The sequence below is a fragment of the Nematostella vectensis genome, chromosome 15 (genome assembly GCF_932526225.1).
Source record: "Nematostella vectensis chromosome 15, jaNemVect1.1, whole genome shotgun sequence".
In the NCBI taxonomy this organism is placed as follows: Eukaryota; Metazoa; Cnidaria; class Anthozoa; order Actiniaria; family Edwardsiidae; genus Nematostella; species Nematostella vectensis.
This window is the reverse complement of record NC_064048.1, coordinates 5367482-5390927: the sequence shown is the minus strand read 5'-3', so window position 1 is coordinate 5390927 and position 23446 is coordinate 5367482. Positions and strand designations below refer to the sequence as shown.

At 40.9% G+C, this 23446-nt stretch overlaps 1 protein-coding gene across 2 annotated transcripts; it reads left to right on the top strand.

Annotated features, from left to right (window-relative positions):
* Positions 1 to 1005: 1005 nt before the first annotated feature.
* On the top strand, positions 1006 to 20276 carry LOC5522337. 2 transcript variants are annotated; one of them, XM_048722868.1, is made up of 17 exons: positions 1006 to 1114; positions 1205 to 1251; positions 1775 to 1944; positions 2649 to 2894; positions 3242 to 3354; positions 4245 to 4475; positions 6448 to 6560; positions 7321 to 7625; positions 8512 to 8796; positions 9784 to 9924; positions 10069 to 10136; positions 11861 to 12341; positions 12803 to 13036; positions 17641 to 17776; positions 18584 to 18709; positions 18998 to 19256; positions 19957 to 20276. In XM_048722868.1, exons 1-17 carry the CDS (start codon positions 1065 to 1067, stop codon positions 20186 to 20188), a joined length of 3237 nt encoding a protein of 1078 aa, XP_048578825.1. In that variant the 5' UTR covers positions 1006 to 1064; the 3' UTR covers positions 20189 to 20276. The 2 variants fall into 2 exon arrangements, with proteins under 2 accessions (XP_048578825.1, XP_048578824.1); XM_048722867.1 differs by lacking the exon at positions 10069 to 10136 and having other exon boundaries at positions 9784 to 9992.
* Positions 20277 to 23446: the final 3170 nt, after the last annotated feature.

The window sequence follows — 23446 nt, the reverse complement described above, 5'->3', positions numbered from 1 at the left end:
TAAAAAATGTCAGCAATAAAAGCAGACTTAGTGTTGTCTTGGCTCGACTGATGCCAATGTGTGTATTCTAGTGTGCTTTTAAAGTCCGCATCTCCTTTGCCAGTATACGCCAGTTGTTATACGCTGTAAATCAGATAGCTATTTGATTCTCAAAAATAATAACCAAACAAAGCGTCAATTTTCATTAGATTATTCACGCAAGTTCACCGAGATACTTTTAATCAAACATTTTTATTGGATTTCAGCTATTGTTAAAGAGTGAATGATCGTACCAAGACCTCTGAAAATACAATAGTATTGGGTAGCTAGCGAGAGTGGCCTAAAAAGGTTAACAAAAGGGGCGCTGGAAGTAACAAATATACACAAAATGGTTGAATTGGAATAAAAATCTAAATGGGATACTTCATAGAGCTATTTGAAAACACTTGAGTGAAAGCGGTGTCATACGAGAGGACGGTTGGGCGGGCTGGTAGCATGGTAGCAGGTTTGGTTTGAATTATCTCACATTAAAACATTTTCAAAGGGTGGCAACTGACATAAATCAGCAGGACCTTTATATGTTGCAATGTTTAAATGACCTATTTTACCTGCAATATTTTTTCGACAAGTTAGACAATCTGTGAAAGTGCGTTTCATCATCCTTGAGTGCTCTGGTTAATAGTTAATGGTTGGCTGGTTTTGAGGAACTCCATTATCAGCGAATTCTACATTACTAAGGTTCCAAAGACTTTCCAAAGAGAAGTTAATAAATCTTATAATTTTATATCTCGGTGAAAAAAATAACATTTTTTAACAAAAGGCAAATAACCTGCAAACAATGAACATTATTTCCGGAATATAGAGGTGGGAATATAACGGTCAAGAAGTTTTTCTTTAAACGGCGTCAAATCAACCTTTGTGTTGTGATGATCTATATCGTAATTTTTAAAGGGGCTTTAGAATTAAAGTACGATCTAAGCATTTAACAAGATTTACATGCGTGATTAGACAATAAACCTTTGAAATATGCATAGCCTTGTCTATAACACTTCAAGCGTCTGTGGCGTTAGAATACTAAAACACCTATGACCAGTAGCGTTTTCCACATAAGTGTTAATGTCATTGACATGAAAGGGTAAGTACGAGAATGTTTGCGAAATATAATCTTCCCTTGATTTATCTTTGCTTTATAAATTAATTTGTGTTTTTTCATTGTTGATTTTAGAGACATGAGGCTGGAACTTTCAGTCTTAGTGGTTGCCATACTGGTTTGTAAGTATAAAAATATTTCCCATATTTTATCATAGTTTGTGATGCGAAAACAAATGAACCCATTCAAAGTGATACATTAGATAGGGCCAAAATTAGTCTCAAAGAACAGGCCGACTTTAAGCCGCTTATTCTGTGTAAAAAATATAGAATACTGCATATGATTCCTCCCAACACATATACCCTATAGGATTACTACTATTATTCCACGAACCCTTGTCAATAATTTTCAACTCCTAAACCCATGGCTTCCATAACTAACGGAATTACATTCATACTTGCCAACCTTGAAAGCTCTAAAACCGAGAGATTGTGTTCAAATACAAGAACTGTATAAGAAATTCTCGATGAATTTTCCCAGAAGATTACAGTAAGAGTATAGGAAATTTCGATGTTTTGGCCGGGAGGTGAAGGCTCAAAACCGGGAGTCTCTCCTGCGCAAACCGGGAGAGTTGGCAGGTATGTTACATTTAACATTCGGTGGATTTATACTTGGTTCGCAAGACTTTACCGTATGTTGTTTAAGGTTTTTCTCAAGCAGAAGATGTGAATGGTTCAAAGCGTGGAGCCGTCCAAGCTCAAATTGTCAAAGCGGGGACCGAGAAGGCCATTGAAGTTGGTGGAAAATTGATCGATAAACAGTTAGAGATCATCGGGAAGCAACAAGAAAAGGCCGAAGACTTTCTCAAGCGAAAGGTATGTATCGTCCAGTCCAGCGGTGATTTTATCATACCGTCTAAAGTCAAGCTTTTAATTTTTTTTTTTTTTTGGCCAATCCATCGGGTTTCTCATTTCGTCCAGAATCAAGCTTTTTATATTATTTTTTTCGCCAAGTCCAACGGGTTTTTATCATTTCGTTCATTCCAGCGGGTTTTTTTTATCATTTTGACCAGTCTATCGTTTTTTTTTTATCATTTCGTCTAGTTTAGCACTATTTTTATCATTTCGCCCCCAGTTTGTATAAAAATGACATCAGGTATAAAATGGAAATATAAGGTATCAGGGCTTTTTTTTCTAAACCAACGGTTTTCAAGCGGTATATATGCAACCGACAACAAATTTGTTGAACAGTTTAAAATCCCTGCGTTCTTATAAATTGAATTTGGATCCACCACCCACCCCTCCCCCCTGAAACCACCAACCCCACCCCATCCCCTGAAACCACTACACACCCCTCTCCCCCAACTCCCCCCACCCACTTATGAGACCACTCCGCCGCCCCTGGGTATCAAATAAAGATACGTGCGATCACAGGAAACCACCCTACCATCGTGTGGGATCGACTGCGAAAATATAGAATCTTTTCGATCGGTCGCGATCGTACTGTCAAAATAGCTGCGATCGTGTGCGCTTGAGTGCGATCGTATGGAAAGCAGCCTTTAAGCAATCTTTTGCTTTAGATCAAACTCGACATCCGACCCGACACAAGTGGCTGGAAGAACGAAGACATGTTTGTCCCCCCCGGGATGGAGATAACCTCGTCCACAGAGGGAACAGAAAAGGAGAATGCCGAGAAGGAAGACCCTGCCCCATACACGTATGTCAATGGATATATTGGGCCTGCCATTATGAATGGTTGCTATGGGAAAAATTACCAGCCCGGTGATCCGTGCTACACTGCTACAGAAACGACAACACAATGTCGAGTAAGTTTCACTAGGCAACCTGCTTTTTTGATGCGTCGGTGTCCGCAAACGCAACAAAGTGTACATTTACTGGGGATGGGAACTCCGTTTTGTAAAACTTGTTTTACGATATTTCTAAAGTGCTTAGACTTATTTATATACAGTAGCCAAGTGGCCTTGGCAAGCTTAAAACTCCTTAATATACTATGGAACTTTAATAAGCGAGAATCGTCCATCACACAAACATCATACTTTAAATTGACTACACTATATCTGTAGTTTTATATGTTCCTCTGCGGTCTTTTTGTCTCTCGGGATGCGTGCGACTTCACTAATGGTTGCTTTCTTGTTATGTCTTGCTTTGAAAGACAATGATCGATGGAGCAGCGTTTATTGGAGTGGGATTTGACGGCCGTGGGGAATATCGCTCCGAGTCCAGAAAGATGAGCATCATCCAGCGAAGCTGTGGGGGGCATTCATAGTAAGTAAACAAACGGCATTATAATTTAATATCAGGGGCTAGTGCTATTACCATTATAATCATCATCACCACCACTATCACTATCATCACCAACCATTATTATAACCATCACCATCACCACCAAAATTACCAACACTACCATTATCGTCACCACCATCATCAACATCAACATCACCACCATCGCCATCGCCATCGCCATCGCCATCGCCATCGCCATCGCCATCGCCATCGCCATCGCCATCGCCATCGCCATCGCCATCGCCATCGCCATCGCCATCGCCATCGCCATCGCCATCGCCATCGCCATCGCCATCGCCATCGCCATCGCCATCGCCATCGCCATCGCCATCGCCATCGCCATCGCCATCGCCATCGCCATCGCCATCGCCATCGCCATCGCCATCGCCATCGCCATCGCCATCGCCATCGCCATCGCCATCGCCATCGCCATCGCCATCGCCATCGCCATCGCCATCGCCATCGCCATCGCCATAGCCATCGCCATCGCCATCGCCATCGCCATCGCCATCGCCATCGCCACCGCCATCGCCATCGCCATCGCCATCGCCATCGCCATCGCCATCGCCATCGCCATCGCCATCGCCATCGCCATCGCCATCGCCATCGCCACCGCCACCGACTACCGTCATCGTAATCATGACCACCACCATAGACAACACAAACAACACTCCCACATCATCACCATCACCGGCGTCGTGATCAAAATCATAACTTAGAACATCCTCACATTATATAATCATAATGAATACCTAATAAGTAATTATCAACACCATACCCATAAGCGTCCGTGTTACTGTTTTCTTCAACGTTATATTGTTTAGTTACTAATCAACCAGCTAAAGCTATATGATCCACCTCTTATTTTTTAGCTACGACGGTGACCAAGTTCCGGACACAATGAACGTGCACGGCATCTACGACACGTCCGCTAACATGTACACGTTCTCGTCACGCTCCGAGTACCAATCGTACTTGGAAAAGGAAGCTGGAGTTTCCGGGTCGTATTTTGGTTTTTACGCTGGAGTAAAGAAAGCATGGGGAAATTCCTTTAGCAGTAATGTGCAATCATTTCTGTCGATCTTTGACATAGATGTTGTGAGGTTCGTAGTCGATATCGCAAATGCTCGTGCACAGTAATGTTTAGCAGTAATTAGGAATAATTCCTGTCGATCTTTGATATCGATATTGTGAGATGCTCACCTTGCTCTCAGATGCTCTGAGCTCAGCTTGTCTGAGCATGAGGACTTTGAAGGTGACTTGCAAGGAAATTTAAAAAATGTCGATCACCCACTTCTTTGTTATTGTTTATCATTGAAAATACAGTGGTTTATTCGCAAGGAAACTTCGTCTACGAAAAAAGTTTAATATGTTATTGACGATATTCGATTAAAAATTTCTTCGTTACTCGCTCGAATAAGCCAATGGAAATGGATGCTTTGTGTGATTTGCATTTAAATTCGCATTTTCACCAGTTTACTTCGGAGGTCCGACGGAAACCTCAACCGTTAAAAGACAAAAAAATCTATTAGAATCCGAGATATTTAACAGGCCATCCGCTCTAAATTATCGAGCACATCCTCGAGAAACTTCCAATAGACACACTGCTTTCTATATTTTGAAATATTTTTCGCGTTTTCCCTTAAAAATCATCGACCTTAAGTAAACTGGTGGCAATGCGGCTTTAAGCGGGAGCATAAAATGACGCCAACGAAGTCGTGTTCCCTATGCAGGTACAAAATGAAAACAAAACACCTTTACTTTCGATTGTCGTCAATCGCCCAGAAAGGTGTATTTTGTGAAACGTTATCACTTTTTCGAAATCACTTTTGCGGAAGAGAGAAACTTGTGAACCTGTAGAAAAGGGGGAAAACTAGCTACCGCTATAAAGACCACCACCCGCACCTAAATACTTAAGTCAACTTATAAAGATTTCGATCAACCACTCATTTTTATACACTTGAAAATTGATAAGTTTATTTGAAAGAAAATTTGAAAAACAAAATAGCCACTCACGATTGAAGTTTATAGCGCAACCAAGAAAACCGTGAACACCGGAAATATGTATGGAATGTTTGTTCCGACCAATCACTCGCGAGATATTAAAACAGTCAACTAGAAACATGTCTCAACAAGTCTCAGTGTCTGAATTCTTGCGTCTGATTCGTCAGAAAACAATAAACATTCCACACATATTTTAGGTGTTCACGGTTTTACTGGTTGCGCTGTAATACCTCATTAACGATACACTCTTTTTTTATAAGAACGTCTAATTTTCGGTTGAGGCTGGGCTGTTAATATTTTTGGAGCATTTTAAAGCTTAAAATGTTCTTAACGATGTTCTTAAATTTTAGTACTAATATAGTACCCAATGATTGATGTTATTTAATGAACACAATTTATCACTGCATATTAGAACATATAAGAATAAAAAAGTAATCTTTCAATATTTTGCTGCCTCGGCATGTCCTTAGCATGTTCATAAAACTTGGTGAAATCTTAGCCTGGACGTTCCTATAAAAAAAAGGTGTATTTTATTTGGAGTATATCTCAGTCACTTGCTTGAATAAGCCGATGGAAATTGATTATTTCAGTGAGCAGGTATTGTGCTAGCCTTGCTCCAAGTCTAAAATGAGGGTTTTTTTTTAACCGACTTACTGTCGAATCCGTTGTATCGCGACCCGCATTTTCAAAACACGATTTGTTTTGGTTTTCTGTTCCGTCAGTAAAACCATTCTGGGCCAATCAGAGTCTCGCTTTGTGCACTTCCCTGGCTATCCTCTGGACAAAAACCTGACAGTGTCGCGACAGAAAGACAGGCAACTGCACTAGGCGAGAGATGGCAAGAATCTGATTGGCTTTGAATAATTTGACTGGCGGAACAGAAAATCCCAAAAGACAAAAACAAATCGATGTTTTGAAAATGCGGTGTCGTGATACAACGAATTCGACAGCAAGAAAGTCTAGTATTGTGCGAGAGTATGAAATGGCGGCGTGATTGGCCTTAATTTCGCTAAGCTTTAAGCTGTTCTGTCGTCAGCTCACTGCTAACATTTAAATTTTTACCATTTACAGATATGAGATATTCAAGGATGAAGTAAAACCTGCAGATTTGAGTCAAGCATTTCTCCAGGAGTTTATGAATCTGCCTCCCTCGTATTTCCACCCTGGCGCTGGTCAAGCATACCGTAAGAACATTATTATTTAAAGGCCACATGACTCATTAAAGTCCATACAAATGCTTTGTAATCTAGACCTGCTTGAAGATATCTTAGGTTTTCATTAATATACTTGCATAGCGTATATAGGACGACTGCGTGAAAATTAATCATGGTCTTAATTTTGGGCACCATGTGGGTATGGCGCTAGTCCAAGGATATGTATGAAATATGTATTTGTATTTTATTTGATATGAATCTCCCTTCAATGCAGAAGACTAATCTAAATTTTGTGAGAAATTTTTGGCTTAGAAATTACAGGAAATATAAGTAATCCACGGACAAATAATGAATCCGCCCCTCCCTTTCTTGAAACCCTTGCTTTGCCCCACTCCCTCCTTTTTAGGAACTCCTGGATCCACCTGGTATTGCGCGCGAGGAAAAAGGCAATTTTAACTTCTAAGTAATCGATCCAGGCCCTATTTTTGCGACCCAACGTTATGTGGATCTGGTCAAAGCTCTGTGAAAATTAGGGTTAGGTAAAACGTTAAAGTTAAAGGTAAATAGAGAGTAAACGAATGATAGTTGAAGATGCACTCTATGCTCGCGTAACTTGACCGTTTATGAGACATGTAATTTAGTATAAGTACATATTTTTAGCTTTCTTCGCATAATTTGTTTCCTAAATTGTTTTTTTTTTTTACAAAAGAAGGATGCGACTGCCTAAAAATCTTTAACGTTCTTTAACGTTAAGATTGTTTACTAATTCTTATCCATTTGTATTGTTTAGAGGAATTCATTTTGCGTTGGGGAACACATTACATTAAGTCTGCCAAGTTCGGAGGAGAGTTAGAATTCCGTAAAACTCTCCAAGGAATGTCCATTGCCACAAAAGAACAAGCATCCGAAGTTGTAGAGGCGGAATACAAAGGCCTTTTTGCAAGCGCTGGAGCAAAATATGAATCTAAGTCCGGACAGGAAAGCAAATCTGAGAATAAATTTTCGTCGTCATCTGTGGTCGTTCAGGGAGGAAGTCAGGAAATCGCAGCTATCTTATCTGATGAGTACTCGCCCACGTTCAAGGAAGAGTTTAAGGTAGTCATGCTGTTAATGATTTGAGATAATAACCATTCCCCTTTTTTTAACAGACGAGGATTCTCAGGCCTGACAACTTTATCTAGCGTTTTATTTAAATGCTTATCTAGCGTTTCATTTTAATGCTACGTTTTGTACATAGATTCTGTTTCTTCGTTAAAACTCCGCTTGTGACTCACATAATAAATGCAATAGTGCTATGGCCCAAAGTTACGTGAAATGTCTCTGAAGAGCGCGAGATCAAAATAATTTTTTTTCAAAGGTATGGTATTTCTATATATAGCGCTTATAGCAACACAATGGATTTAAATAAACGAAAAAAGAAATACAAATAGATATACTATTACATCCTCTAAAGCATTTAGGCTAGGTTTTCACATAGCTTGTTATATTTCTATTACATCCTCTGAAGCATTATGGCTAGGTATTCACATAGCTTTGTTATATTTCTATTACATCCTCTAAAGCATTTAGGCTAGGTTTTCACATAGCTTGTTATATTTCTATTACATCCTCTGAAGCATTATGGCTAGGTATTCACATAGCTTGTTATATTTCTATTACATCCTCTGAAGCATTATGGCTAGGTTTTCACATAGCTTGTTATATTTCTATTACATCCTCTAAAGCATTTAGGCTAGGTTTTCGCCAACTTGTTATATTTCTATTACATCCTCTGAAGCATTATGGCTAGGTATTCACATAGCTTTGTTATATTTCTATTACATCCTCTAAAGCATTTAGGCTAGGTTTTCACATAGCTTTGTTATATTTCTATTACATCCTCTAAAGCATTTAGGCTAGGTTTTTACATAGCTTGTTATATTTCTATTACATCCTCTGAAGCATTAGGCTAGGTTTTTACATAGCTTGTTATATTTCGCAGTCATGGCTAAACTCAATCCAACAATACCCAAAAGCCTTCAAATTCCACATGGCGCCAATCACAGACCTTGTGAACTTTCGCGCTGGAGATCTCTTTCCTGAAGAAGACACAGTTGGATGTGATGTAAATGGGAATTCGCTCGAGATAGACGACAACAACCAGCCCTTTTATATGAAAGAAGGGAAGAAAGTCACATGTCCTTTTAAAAGTAGAAGCGACCTTGATAGTCAGATTAAACGGCGACGAAAAAGTCTCACCAGAGCGATCGACATCTACTTTAGAGAGGTACTGTTATAATGTTTACGAGTACAGCAGCGTAGCCAGGAATTCGCCAAGGGGGTGCGAAGACTTAACACATACCGTTCAGATATTTTTCTTTAAAACCGTTTTATCCATTTTTTCTGTCTGGTCTGGGCTGCATGCATTTTTCCCAGGCTTTTTATCGTGTATGAATTATTTTTTGTTTCTTACCCATCCCCCATTCAGTTTTATAATGGCCCGTGATACAATTTCACCTCTAAGCCCCTTCAAAATTACGCTATGCGGCCAATGAAACATTGTACAAAAGGTGTAAAATACGGTGATCCTTCGTATAAGCGCAGGCTTTTGGTTGTCAATGGGGTGTAGGTAGTGTTCTTCTGCAAACGCTATTTTTAAAACTCGGTGGTGCTTTAATATTCTTTATTACATACATACTGAGAAATACTCACTGAAAACATATTCAGTAAACTTTCGTTCGTTCACTAGTCTCAGCAAATCAGAGGCGCGAACGTTGTTTTTTTTTTCACCGTGAAGAAAAGTCGTTCGCGGTTCTGATTGAACGAACGATATTTTTTCACTGCACTTGAATGGCTTCAAACCCAACGCATCAACGAGTGCATAAAAATCGTACAAGCATTTTCCATTTAGTAAATTATTTTTTTTAATAGATATCGAGATTTTAGAGATCAAAAAGTGCACTACTCGTGTAACATGAGCAACAGTCTCGTGCTCGACATTAGCGAGACAGATTCGTTTCAATGTAAGTTTCTGTCTGTCTTCAACTGAACCGTCGAACAGCACAAACCTCGGAGCCTCTGCAGCCAAGTCTAATAAAATGTTATGTAATAAGCTTATAATAAATTTCTCAGTACGTATATAATAAACAAAATACAAAATTGAAAGTGCTTCGCTGCGCTCACTCGTTCGTTTTTTGATACTGCACAACTCGTGAAAAAAAACCGTACGCGCGCACTTTCCATATTGTATTCTCTATATATTTCTCTTCGACAGGGCGTAAGAACCTCGGCCAACAGTCTTGGGCCTGGAGCTCCCGGATGTGAAATGGGAGACGAAGGTTTGACTGGCACTTTTGCTCATCCAAAGTGGGACGCTCTAATAGCAGATGATGCCATAGCACTCGTGGAGTTTGACATGCGCGAACCGCTGACCATCGGATCTACTTTTATACCACATGACATGACACGACGGATTAAGTACAGGTATTTGAATGCAACCGTTAATTAAATGGGATATAACTATAATATTTGATTAAGAAACGGTGCATTTAGCACCGACATGCGCGAACCGCTGACCATCGGATCTACTTTTATACCACATGACATGACACGACGGATTAAGTACAGGTATTTGAATGTAATCGTTAATTAAATGGGATATAACTATAATATTTGATTAAGAAACGGTGCATTTAGCACCGACATGCGCGAACCGCTGGCCATCGGATTTACTTTTATACCACATGAGATGACACGAAGGATTAAGTACAGATATTTGAATGCAATCGTTACTTAAATGAGATATAACTTAATATATGATTACGAAACGGTGAATTTAGCACCGGCAGCCGGTCGTTTCTCAAAACTCCCGGTAATAACCGGGCCCGTTAGAGTAGCGGGGGAGTTTTCGGGATACTTTTCCGGGCGAGGAAGAGCGTTTCTCAAAGCTTGCGGTAGCGTCCCGGTTGTTTACGCGTTCCCGATAAGCAAATTATAATTTACAGAGTTAATGAATAGATTGGCTAAATAATTATTGAATATCAATAAAAATCGTAGATTTGTCGATGTCTGTAGACAACTGGTACCCCAAACACTGCTGTGACATCGGCACTTTTAAAAAAAAAGACTAAGAATAAGTCGATTAAGTCACATTTTGTAGCAAAACTTCCAATACCTTCGTCAAATTGTTTAAGCGCACGGTGACAGCTAAATGCCAAATCATTTGACAGAAAAGAAACCTAATTGGCTGGTATGGAATCCCATAAAATGAACTCGACACAACTTGAAAATTGCGAGATTTATTTGGAAAAAAAAGCACCAAATTGAATATTTCAACTTGGTTAATTCAAGATGAATAGTTGATCTATACATTCAGCTGAAAATATTAAGGAAAAACATCGTTTTGGGTATCAATTTTCGCATTAAAAGTAATTCCCGGTAAGTTAACGGGAGCTCTTGAGCTCCCATAAGCTAAAGGGCGAGTTACCGGGATTTTTTCCGTGCCCGAAAATAGCGGGCGTTTTGAGAAACACCCGTAAAGTTTATCGGGTTTATCGGGACTTTTGAGAAACGACCCCCTATGGTCAGATATATTTGGACAACTGGAAAATGCCTGTATCAAAGCACCCAGTGAGTTTGTTTCACCTCACGTTAGAAGGAAGGAGTATCTGAGGACCAAAAGCAGAAGGATCGCATATTGACACATTTCTATTCGGCTCACGGTTACGTGTACTGCTCGATGTGATGTACCTTATATGGACAGTGCTGAAAAACGCAAGAATAGTTCCAGTACCGCGCGGTTAAACTAGCCTTTTTGTTTTGAACTGGCTGTGTTTTAGAGACGAAATGTAACATTTTGACGAATGCTAAGAAAACTAGACCAAACTTGGCTATACATTTCTTTATGACTCCCTAATTATCAAACAAATCTGTGATCTTTTGTACAGTATGGTTTTATAGACTTACACAGAAAGTCAAAACAACGACTGAAGTCAGCCTTTCGTACCGTTACTCGAACGATTCAACACTACGATTGTGTTTGTTTTCACCAGAACACGCGCATGCGCATACGTTATTCAGCACTGCCCCTTATATGTGTTTATAAACACAAAAAGGCTTCAATCCTTGGATTCGTTAGGTACACGGCCGCAGCATGGGGTAGGGCACTAGGAGCGAGTGCCCCCCCACCCCCCAAAAAAAATTATAAGGAAATGACCAGCAGAGGCGTGGCTGTGCCCCCTCTCCCCCAATAACTCGATGCCTGCTTCCTACCCCTACCCTACCCCTGGAGTAACCATTACGTATATGTAGACATGCAATATAAACTCATAATGATGTTGATTTTCTCACAGGAATAACAAATGGTACACTGCTGGACCCAGCGGAAGATTCGTCCTTTACAACGGATTCCCCGTTAGCGCTAGCGATACCAGCAATAAGATAATCAATATCCTGGGGGTGAAATTCACATATGATGAGTTAAAGGGCACGCTTAAACTGAAAGGTAGCTACTTTACAGACTCTAGTCAAGCCCTGGAGAAGATACTACCTCTCCAAGACAAACCCCTTGCTACAGTGCGCTTCCAAGGAAGTCGCAAAGTACCTGGTAAAAAACGATCTGCAAGTCCAGTTGGGGTCGAAGCTACTGTGTCGTGGCCATGTAACGTTGATTGGTTGAATGAAAACATGTTCGAGCGGACCACTGAGGGCAAATGCATACACTTTACTGCCGCCAGCGCTGGACCCATCTACGTGGTGTTTTCGGTGATACCGGACAACAAAGAGACGTGGTATCATGTGAGGATTGGACCAAAACAGGTTTCTATCTACAAGGTAAGAGTCCTGATGAGGGGAGGGAGGGTGGTATTTTGATGTTTGCACGATAAATGATTTAAGCACGACAAACGAAAAACGAAATGTATGACCAGACTGGACCTACCGATTCCCGATCAGGGAGAGAGGGGAAGGTGGGAGGAATGAACTAAAGGCAATCTTAATAGGCCATTCCAACTATAAGATTGCGCGCGTATAGCCATAGAAACCTACCTCAACTACCAGAATTTTTAAGCTTACATCGAACGGAGCGCGCGCTGCATGCCGGTAGTTGAGGTAGGTTCCCTTGGTGAGTGCACGCGCATGCTTACAGCTGAAAGGACCTATTGCTTCGACACAGGGGCTCAAACAAACTGCAAATGCAATTGAAATCCATCAGGTATCCCAGTCAACCCTGCACGCAGGGTCTAGTTTTTTTTCACCGACAATCTGGTGAGACATCAAATGTTGTCTTACAACAGAATGGACAAAGTAAAGCGAGTACTGTTGTAAAGAATGCACTGGGCCTTGGCGATAGCGAATTGTTCCAGTCGTACTTCGTATGCCTCAAGGGCAGTGAACAGAGCACCGTGATCGAGTATGGGAAGAGTCAAGGAGCTCAGGAGAAAGGAGACGCCTATCTCTCGCTTGTTGACACTGACACACCACTCCATGTGCAGTACTACGCCTTTGGGAACGGTGAAAAGATGATGCAGGTATGTTGATTATGGATTAGTAGCGTTTAAAGGGGCAGCGTCATGGTACTGCGCATGTCTGGAGTTAGTGTTTGTTGTAGAATTTTAATTGTCTACAAACAGTTTTTTAAATTTAAGCTGTCAATGGCTTGTTATAATAATATGCAATATTTTATCGAAAACTATGTTTATTGACAGTATGTGGTCATTTTCTAAAGGCTCACAAGTCAATTATTAGAATTTGACTGAAATTTATTGTGTCCGGGCCGGAGAGCTATTGGAAAGCTCTAACCATTAAACTGCTCATTTTAAAAGAACTTAACTGCTAAACTGTTTACAAGCAGCTTTTACTTATTATAATACTATATAATAATAATAATAATAATAATAATAATAATAATAATAATAATAATAATAATAATAATAATAATAATAATAATAATAATAATAATAATAATAATAATAATAATAATAATTATAATAATAATAATAATAATATTTATTTAATTTATATTGCGCTTTTTACATGTAATTATTTTCTGCTTGTATTCCTACCTTCCCAAATTTCTATGTGTTAGTCTGTTATTCGATATTTATACTTTCTTCCTTAGGATTAAGGCATACGTCGAACCGAGCTTTAACCTAATTTAGTCGACCTACATTGTTTTGGAAATAGCTTCATGGAAGATACGTTTGCCACGAACGGCATGGCGGCATTTTGTATTAATCTTAAAGCAAATAAGATAAAAAAAATTGTGTAAATGAGAAAATGATTGATCTATATAATCAAAACCTTTGCTCTAAATTTGAAAGTGCACTCTCCACCCCACAAAAATGCCTGCCTGCTTTCTCACCAGCTAACTTTCTTATTCCATGCCTTTACCAGCCAACCTTCTTACATGCCTGTGCCTGCCAACCTTCTTACATGCCTGTACAAGTCAACCTTCTTACATGCCTGTACCAGCCAACCTTCTTACATGCCTGTACCAGCTAACCTTCTTACATGCCTGAACCAGTCAACCTTCTTACATACCTGTACCAGCCAACCTTCTTACATGCCTGTACCAGCCAACATTCTTACATGCCTGTACCAGTCAACCCTTTAACATGCCTGTACCAGCCAACCTTCTTACATGCCTGTACCAGCCAACCTTCTTACATGCCTGTACCAGCTAACCTTCTTACAATCCTGTACCAGCCAACCTTTTTACATACATGTACCAGCTAACCTTCTTACATGTACCAGCCAACCTTCTTACATGCCTGTACCAGCCAACATTCTTACATGCCTGTACCAGTCAACCTTCTTACATGTACCAGCCAACCTTCTTACATGCCTGTACCAGCCAACCTTTTTACATACCTGTACCAGCTAACCTTCTTACATGTACCAGCCAACCTTCTTACATGCCTGTACCAGCCAACATTCTTACATGCCTGTACCAGCTAACCTTCTTACATGCCTGTACCAGCCAACATTCTTACATGCCTGTACCAGCTAACATTCTTACATGCCTGTACCAGCCAACATTCTTACATGTACCAGCCAACCTTCTTACATCCCTGTACCAGCCAACCTTCTTACATGCCTGTACCAGCCAACCTTCTTACATGCCTGTACCAGCTAACCTTCTTACATGTACCAGCCAACCTTCTTACATGCCTGTACCAGCCAACCTTCTTACATGCCTGTACCAGCTAACCTTCTTACATGCCTGAACCAGTCAACAATCTTACATGGCTGTACCAGCCAACCTTCTTACATGCCTGTACCAGCCAACATTCTTACATGCCTGTACCAGCTAACCTTCTTACATGCCTGTACCAGCTAACCTTCTTACATGCCTGTACCAGCTAACCTTCTTACATACCTGTACCAGCCAACATTCTTACATGCCTGTACCAGCCAACCTTCTTACATGCCTGTACCAGCCAACCTTTTTACATACCTGTACCAGCTAACCTTCTTACATGTACCAGCCAACCTTCTTACATGCCTGTACCAGCCAACATTCTTACATGCCTGTACCAGCCAACCTTCTTACATGCCTGTACCAGCCAACATTCTTACATGCCTGTACCAGCTAACCTTCTTACATGCCTGTACCAGCCAACATTCTTACATGCCTGTACCAGCTAAACTTTTTACATACCTGTACCAGCTAACCTTCTTACATGTACCAGCCAACCTTCTTACATGCCTGTACCAGCCAACATTCTTACATGCCTGTACCAGTCAACCTTCTTACATGTACCAGCCAACCTTCTTACATGCCTGTACCAGTCAACCTTCTTACATGTACCAGCCAACATTCTTACATCCCTGTACCAGCCAACCTTCTTACATGCCTGTACCAGCCAACCTTCTTACATGCCTGTACCAGCTAACCTTCTTACATGTACCAGCCAACCTTCTTACATGCCTGTACCAGCTAACCTTCTTACATGTACCAGCCAACCTTCTTACTTGCCTGTACCAGCTAACCTTCTTACATGTACCAGCTAACCTTCTTACATGCCTGTACCAGTCAACCTTCTTACATGTACCAGCCAACCTTCTTACATGCCTGTACAAGTCAACCTTCTTACATGCCTGTACCAGCTAACCTTCTTACATGCCTGTGCCTGCCAACCTTCTTACATGCCTGTACCAGCTACCCTTCTTACATGCCTGTACCAGCCAACCTTCTTACATGCCTGTACCAGCTAACCTTCTTACATGCCTGTACCAGCTACCCTTCTTACATGCCTGTACCAGCCAACCTTCTTACATGCCTGTACCAGCCAACATTCTTACATGCCTGTACCAGCTAGCCTTCTTACATGCCTGTACCAGCCAACCTTCTTACATGCCTGTACCAGCCAACCTTCTTACATGCCTGTACCAGCTAACCTTCTTACATGCCTCATTCTTACATGCCTGTACCAGCTAACCTTCTTACATGCCTGTACCAGCTACCCTTCTTACATGTACCAGCCAACCTTCTTACATGCCTGTACCAGTCAACCTTCTTACATGTACCAGCCAACATTCTTACATCCCTGTACCAGCCAACCTTCTTACATGCCTGTACCAGCCAACCTTCTTACATGCCTGTACCAGCTAACCTTCTTACATGTACCAGCCAACCTTCTTACATGCCTGTACCAGCTAACCTTCTTACATGTACCAGCCAACCTTCTTACTTGCCTGTACCAGCTAACCTTCTTACATGTACCAGCTAACCTTCTTACATGCCTGTACCAGTCAACCTTCTTACATGCCTGTACCAGGCAACCTTCTTACATGCCTGTACCAGCTACCCTTCTTACATGCCTGTACCAGCTAACCTTCTTACATACCTGTACCAGCTAACCTTCTTACATGTACCAGCCAACCTTCTTACATGCCTGTACAAGTCAACCTTCTTACATGCCTGTACCAGCTAACCTTCTTACATGCCTGTGCCTGCCAACCTTCTTACATGCCTGTACCAGCTACCCTTCTTACATGCCTGTACCAGCCAACCTTCTTACATGCCTGTACCAGCTAACCTTCTTACATGCCTGTACCAGCTAACCTTCTTACATGCCTGTACCAGCTACCCTTCTTACATGCCTGTACCAGCCAACCTTCTTACATGCCTGTACCAGCCAACATTCTTACATGCCTGTACCAGCTAGCCTTCTTACATGCCTGTACCAGCCAACCTTCTTACATGCCTGTACCAGCCAACCTTCTTACATGCCTGTACCAACTAACCTTCTTACATGCCTGTACCAGTCAACCTTCTTACATACCTGTACCAGCTACCATTCTTACATGCCTGTACCAGCCAACATTCTTACATGCCTGTACCAGCTAACCTTCTTACATGCCTCATTCTTACATGCCTGTACCAGCTAACCTTCTTACATGCCTGTACCAGCCAACATTCTTACATGCCTGTACCAGCTAACCTTCTTACATGCCTGTACCAGCCAACCTTCTTACATGGGTGTACCAGCCAACCTTTTTACATACCTGTACCAGCTAACCTTCTTACATGTACCAGCCAACCTTCTTACATGCCTGTACCAGCTAACCTTCTTACATGCCTGTGCCTGCCAACCTTCTTACATGCCTGTACCAGCTACCCTTCTTACATGCCTGTACCAGCTACCCTTCTTACATGCCTGTACCAGCTAACCTTCTTACATGCGTGTACCAGCTAACCTTCTTACATGCCTGTACCAGCTACCCTTCTTACATGTACCAGCCAACCTTCTGTTAATGCCAGGGTGCATACCGGCCTACCTTTTACATGCCTGCTTGTCGCTTGCTTACTTGTCAGCTTTTTTACTCGCTTTATGTTGTTGTTGTTTTTTTTTTGCTTGCTTGCGTGTCTGTCTTTTTGCTTTCTTGCTTGTTTTACTTGATTGTTTGTTTTTTGTTTGCTTGCTTCCTTGCTTGACTGACCTCAATGGTCTATCTGTCAGCTCACGTGGTTTACCAGGTATTCAACATCTTTGCTAGTCTTTAATATTCAACTTCTCTCTAATTAAACCAGACAGTCAAACGGAAGACACGCCTTGAAATTTCAAAAAGAACACCGATTCAAAAAGTATTCCGGTTAGAAAATAAGTTTGTATGTTTTGTCTTGTAGGTTGCAAATATACACGTGGTTGAGGGAAGATCACGTCTTCAAGCCAAATGTAAAGGTGTAACACATCCAGTAAAAGGCATAGAAAGCCCGTACTGTGTTCCTAACCAATGCCACGAGCTATGCGACCCTCTGATGGGTAAGACGGGCGCTAGGATGGTTTTTATCCGCTGCGGCCTTCGAAATATCACCATCAATCCTTTTAACCGCCACAAACCCCGCTAGTCACTAGCGACTTGTAATTTTTTTATTTTTTTTTTATAGGATACGGAGCGCCAGTTAATCATTAGTTAATTAATTCAGCCGAAGTGTCTTCACTTTACACTTCACTTTATTAAATGCGCATTCTATTCGTACAAATATATTAGCGCGCAGCGCATGTTCACATCTAAAGCCCAGCGTGAAAGGCCTCAGGGCAGCCTTTCATGTCAAACTGTGGAAGGTGGTTCCATTATAAATGTCACAAAAAAACAAAATTGACGTTAAATTGGAAAAAGTCTGGGACTATCGTAGCTGCAAACGTAAACTTCCGGTTAAAGCTTTAGTAAGTTTGGCTTGATATCGACTTGTGATTGCTACGTTCATTACCAAAATAGCCGTAAACTAAATATAAGCTAGGTATTTCAAGATAATCAAGAAAGAAAGGTTGAGCGTGCGCATGCGCATTATATTTGTTACAGGGGTTTATCGATATTTTGTATTGTACAGTTCAGCAGTTCGGACAAATTTGATTTCGGATGCAGCATCCTGGGTTCGAACCAATTTATATCACCTCTTTCGCGGTGCTTCAGAGAAGGAGCGCCGCTTTAAAGATTGTCTGAAAAAAAAGAATTTGGAATATTCTCTCAATTAAGCCCCCTCTAGGATAATCCCCTCCCTCATTTTCGAGCCCCCGCGGCTTATTAGAGGTAAATGGTATAAATTTTGAGTGCTATTCCGTTCCCAGGATGCACACAGGAAAACTCAGCCACCCACTGTGGTCGCTGTCGCTACGCCAAGGCCGCAAACAAAGAATGCAAGAGGGAGTGTCCAAAAGGCCAGCTAGCTATTGGTGTCACACTTGATTGTAAAGGTGCGTGTCCCTCTGTCTATTTGTCTCTCTGTCTTTGCCCCTCCGTCTGTCTGTCTTTGCCCTTCCGTCTGCCTGCCTGCCTGCCTGCCTGCCTGCCTGCCTGCCTGCCTGCCTGCCTGCCTGCCTGCCTGCCTGCCTGCCTGCCTGCCTGCCTGCCTGCCTGCCTGCCTGCCTGCCTGCCTGCCTGCCTGCCTGCCTGCCTGCCTGCCTGCCTGCCTGCCTGCCTGCCTGCCTGCCTGCCTGCCTGCCTGCCTGACACTGACACTTAAGTTTTCCTTCTCCTTGTAGTTGCTTTAGACTGGATTCAGTTAACCCGACAAGATGAGGCTGTTTGTTTCGCTGCAAAAGGGGATGTCCCAGCCATAGTACAACCGATAATTGATGGGCACCTGTCTGAAGTCAAGCTTACTTATACGGAAGGAGGGGTATCTTGCAGCAATTCAGTATCACAGAAAAGCCACTGGGGCTGCTGGGCCCTAATAAATCTCAATGTTATCATCACAATGAATAACGACGAAACACCGGTTTTTCCTGGCAAAGACTTCACGTAAGTAAATGAAACTACGTTTTCTGTACAGCCATAGCAGGGGGTGGGGCGTGGGGGATATGTGCCTCCTCCTTCCCAACCCCCCCCCCCCCCAATATTTTCAGAAAGGAAATGACCAGTAGGGGCGTGGCTGCGCCCCCCCCCCCATATTTTCTTAATTCCCCCTCCCCCCCAAAAAAAATAAATAAATAAAAGGCTAACTTGGCTTGACTTTAGGATTACCCTAGGATTTTTCACCGCCAAAAACACGAAAGTATGGCAAACAAATGCCTCTAGTCCTACCATTTACCTTGACCGACAAGCTTTTGCTTTAAAGCGTGGTAGATGTTCCTGAAGGTCGTCTGCTTGGAATTTCATAATTTGCGCATTCCTTGGGCGATAAAAAAGGGAGGGAGGTAATGAAGTGGACTCCCAAATACGGCACCCAATAGTGGCACCCTAGCGATTTGCAAACATCAAAAACTTATGATGTTTTGCGTCAACATGACACATGTTCTGTTCCGTTACTTGCCATATACATTTCCAAAAACACTGTCCCCGAAATTGGTGAATGGCGAATAGCAGAATAGTTCTACGACCCAAAGCGGTAGCTCTGTTACGCGATTGACAACGTTTTTTTGAAACAGGTGTTCATACAATCTAGTAGAGTGTATATGGCTAAGCACAATATTCAAATATTTTGTTGTTATTGTTGTTTTAGCTATATTCAGGCGAGCGGAGGAGATCCAGGAAGGCCAGCAGGCTACTGGTATACAAGCCAAGGATACAATATGAACTCACCAAACCTTGTCCTCAAGGCGAATACTCACGTGAATCTCGACCGTGACACAACCCTTAAAATATGGTACGGGGAGGACCTGTCGAATAAGACAGAGGACGACAATCATGGGAAAACTTGTTTTAAGATCTATGGCAAATTCGAAACCCAATAGAAAGAAAAAAGCGATGAGGAAATAACAGTAATAAGATTTAAGTGATTCATACCTGCAAATAAAGAGGATTAGCGCTAAGAAAAACTAATTTGTTGATGTGTGATGTGTCTTTTTCTGGGATCGTACAAAAATACATATCTCTAAAACATTGTTATAGTTAGTGACGCTGATTTCCATCAGCACGTTTCTAGCATTCTTATTGGCTTAATTCACAAGACTTTCAAAATAATCACGATTGTGCCAAACTATAAATGAAAATAATCACGATGTGCTTGATTCTCCTTCTGAAGTCCCGTAAAGGTTGCTAGAAACCTGTGGGTTTTGCCCAAAATTGAAAAGCTATATCAGATACTGTTGTTTTTTATCCAGATCGTGTAGAAATATATATTTCTTACCTTTTATAGTGGTATAGATTTGATTTTTTTAAAGTATGTATATTTTTCGTAATTTTCATGATTTGGGAACCCTGTTTCTTTTCATGAAAGCCTTGTACAGAAAAATTCGAGCACGTTTTTTTGGGGGTGTTTGCCTGCTCCGGGTTTTTTTTAGCATGTTATAAAGGGATATTTCTCTGCAAGAAACCGTTAAAAAAACCCTTGTGTTGCGATTAGTCCGATGTTGGCCTCTTTTTTGACGTAGATTGGTTGGACTATAACAAATGAAGCTACTTCTCTGTTAAGGCTCAATCTTTATCTCTCTTCTAAACTTGAAACAACTCACGAACCCTAAGAACCCGTCAAACTACAATATAAAACACAATGAAAACCTATACGAATACTCACGACTTGTGTGCTCAACCTGCTGTTGGACTTGCTATGAATCTAACGAAAATGTCCTGAGCTTCCACGCCTTAAAACACAGGTAACCCAACTACACGAGCGGGTAGTTACATAGATAGAGGTGGATTGAGAGAGAGAGAGAAATAGAGATAGTAAGTTAGGCGTGACAGATTGGTGAATTAGATGATTGATGGATAAGATTATTACCTCAGATATTAGATGGAGAGATAAGTATAGGTATTGGTACTAATACGAATAAATAGTGAATAAATAATAGTTATAGATTGTTAGAGAGGTATTAGCGAGGAGTAAAGAAGAGTAGAGTATTTTTCTGAAGAATTAGTATTATTGAAGAATTGTATATTCTTCGTTGTTTTGTAACAGATGAGGTAATTTTCGGATGCTTACAATATTCCCACCCACACTCGGTAAATCTTCAAACGCAATCTGTCGGCCTATAATTAATAAAAATTGATCAAATTGATCAACACATCATAAACTTAAGCGTGTAAGGGGGGTTGAAACATCTGAAAACTAAAATATAAAGGTGTCTTTTTAGTATAGATATATAGAATAAGTTGTTGCGGGTAAAATGCCAAAAGCTATATATTAGACTTCGTATGGGAAATATGAGTGGGGTTTTCAAAGAAAAGCAAACTGCTGGCTTCCATATGATCGCAGTGATTCGCACAAGATCGCGCAGGCGTTCGTGTACGATATGGAAACTCACCCTGCGATCGTATGCGATCAATAGAAACCACTTTACGACCGGAGTGCGATAGACTGCGATCGATTTGTCAAAGTGGCTGCGATCATGTGCCTCCATATGGAAACTAGCAATTCAGCCCCAGTTATCATTTTCAATCAACTTCAGAGAAAAAAAAAATTGTATGATGAAATTTTTGAAATTATAGTTCAAAGTTATATTGCAAAAGCTTTAAAAATTTTACCGATCGGAATGAGGCAATCAACTTACACATTACGTTTTCATCACAGCACATGACACTGATTGTCTCCCGCACGTAGCTGCCCCAAAAATATGGAACAGTCTACCTTCACTTGATTTGAAAAATTAACTCAAGTGACACTTTTAAATCCAAACTGAAAACAATTTTATTTACTTTTGCTTATGATTTAGAGTTCGCAATTGACTATCAATTCGCTATCAATTGAATTATTAAAATAAAATGTATTCTTTCCCACTTTACTCACGATTTTACCCAGCTTTTGATTTTACCAGCATTTGATTTGGGCTTCCTGTGTTTGGCGTTCAATTGAAACTTTTGTCATTTTCCACAGGAAGCCCAAATCTACTTTATTCGATGTTGTTGATGCTTTTTGTAATTCTTTTAGAGCCTACTCTCTTTCTAATTCGCTCATTTTATTATTCTTTTCATTTCTCTTATTTCCACACTTTAAAAAGAGAAAAAATGAAAACATCAGACCTAAACGGTATCGTTACGTTCAACGTAAGATGCTCTATGTTTAGAGCAGCACAATATAATAAATTCATTTCGAACAACACGGGCGTTCTAATATTACCCAACATGGAGAAAAATACGTCACCTAATGGCACTGTGTGGTTTTGCCAAGTTGGACTCTAACCTTCCGTGATTTGAGCTCGATGAACGATCTCGGCGCGTAATTTTCACATTTGACAGGGAAAAACATAGCTCTTAATGTAAAGATATCCCAAAAGACTTCCAAAGCAAAGAAATAAACATTAGATTCAACAATTTAGTCCAAGTGTTACTGTTTTATCCGGTTTATAATAATCGTTTCTGGATACCTCCTTTGACCCGCAAGAAAATTCGGGGTTTCACAGCATGTCTTTGTATGGATTTACAGAAGGCGTTCAAGGTCATGCTGCGTTGTCCTCTCCCTTTGGTCTCTCAATACTCCGTCGGGGCCATTAGTTGTCTGCAGGCAATGATTGAATGTTTAAACTGCCGCTGAGTACTTGATGGAAGAACCAGGAGGAAGAAAAAGTATCAAATTTGTCATTGATAAAAGCCAAGGCAACTCTCAAATATGGAGGATAATTTTCAAAAATTAAAGAAAAAAGATACAAAATGCCTTTGGCTGCGGTTCACGCAAAGTCGCCTAGATATCGTTATGGCAAAATCCTTTTCATGAACGCCCACTGCCCAGTTGGATCGCAAATTCGTGCGCGCACACTTTTTCCGGGGTGATTTTATAAACAGCAAAAAACTCATAAAAAATTTTGGCCTCCTGGCCTTGGGAATAATGTGTAATCAGAAAGTAGAAAGGAAAGAGTAAACAAGAACAAACGAAACTCCTAATTTTCCGGCTTCAGTGTGACCACTTTATAATTAAAGAAATCCAAAAAAATAAGAATTTAAAAATAATGTTTTTATTCGCCAAGGCAAATGTGTCGATTATGCCGTTAAATCAGAGTAATTTTTACCACTAATATATGCCAGGTTCTCCCCCCCCCCCCCTCTCCCCATCATTTTCC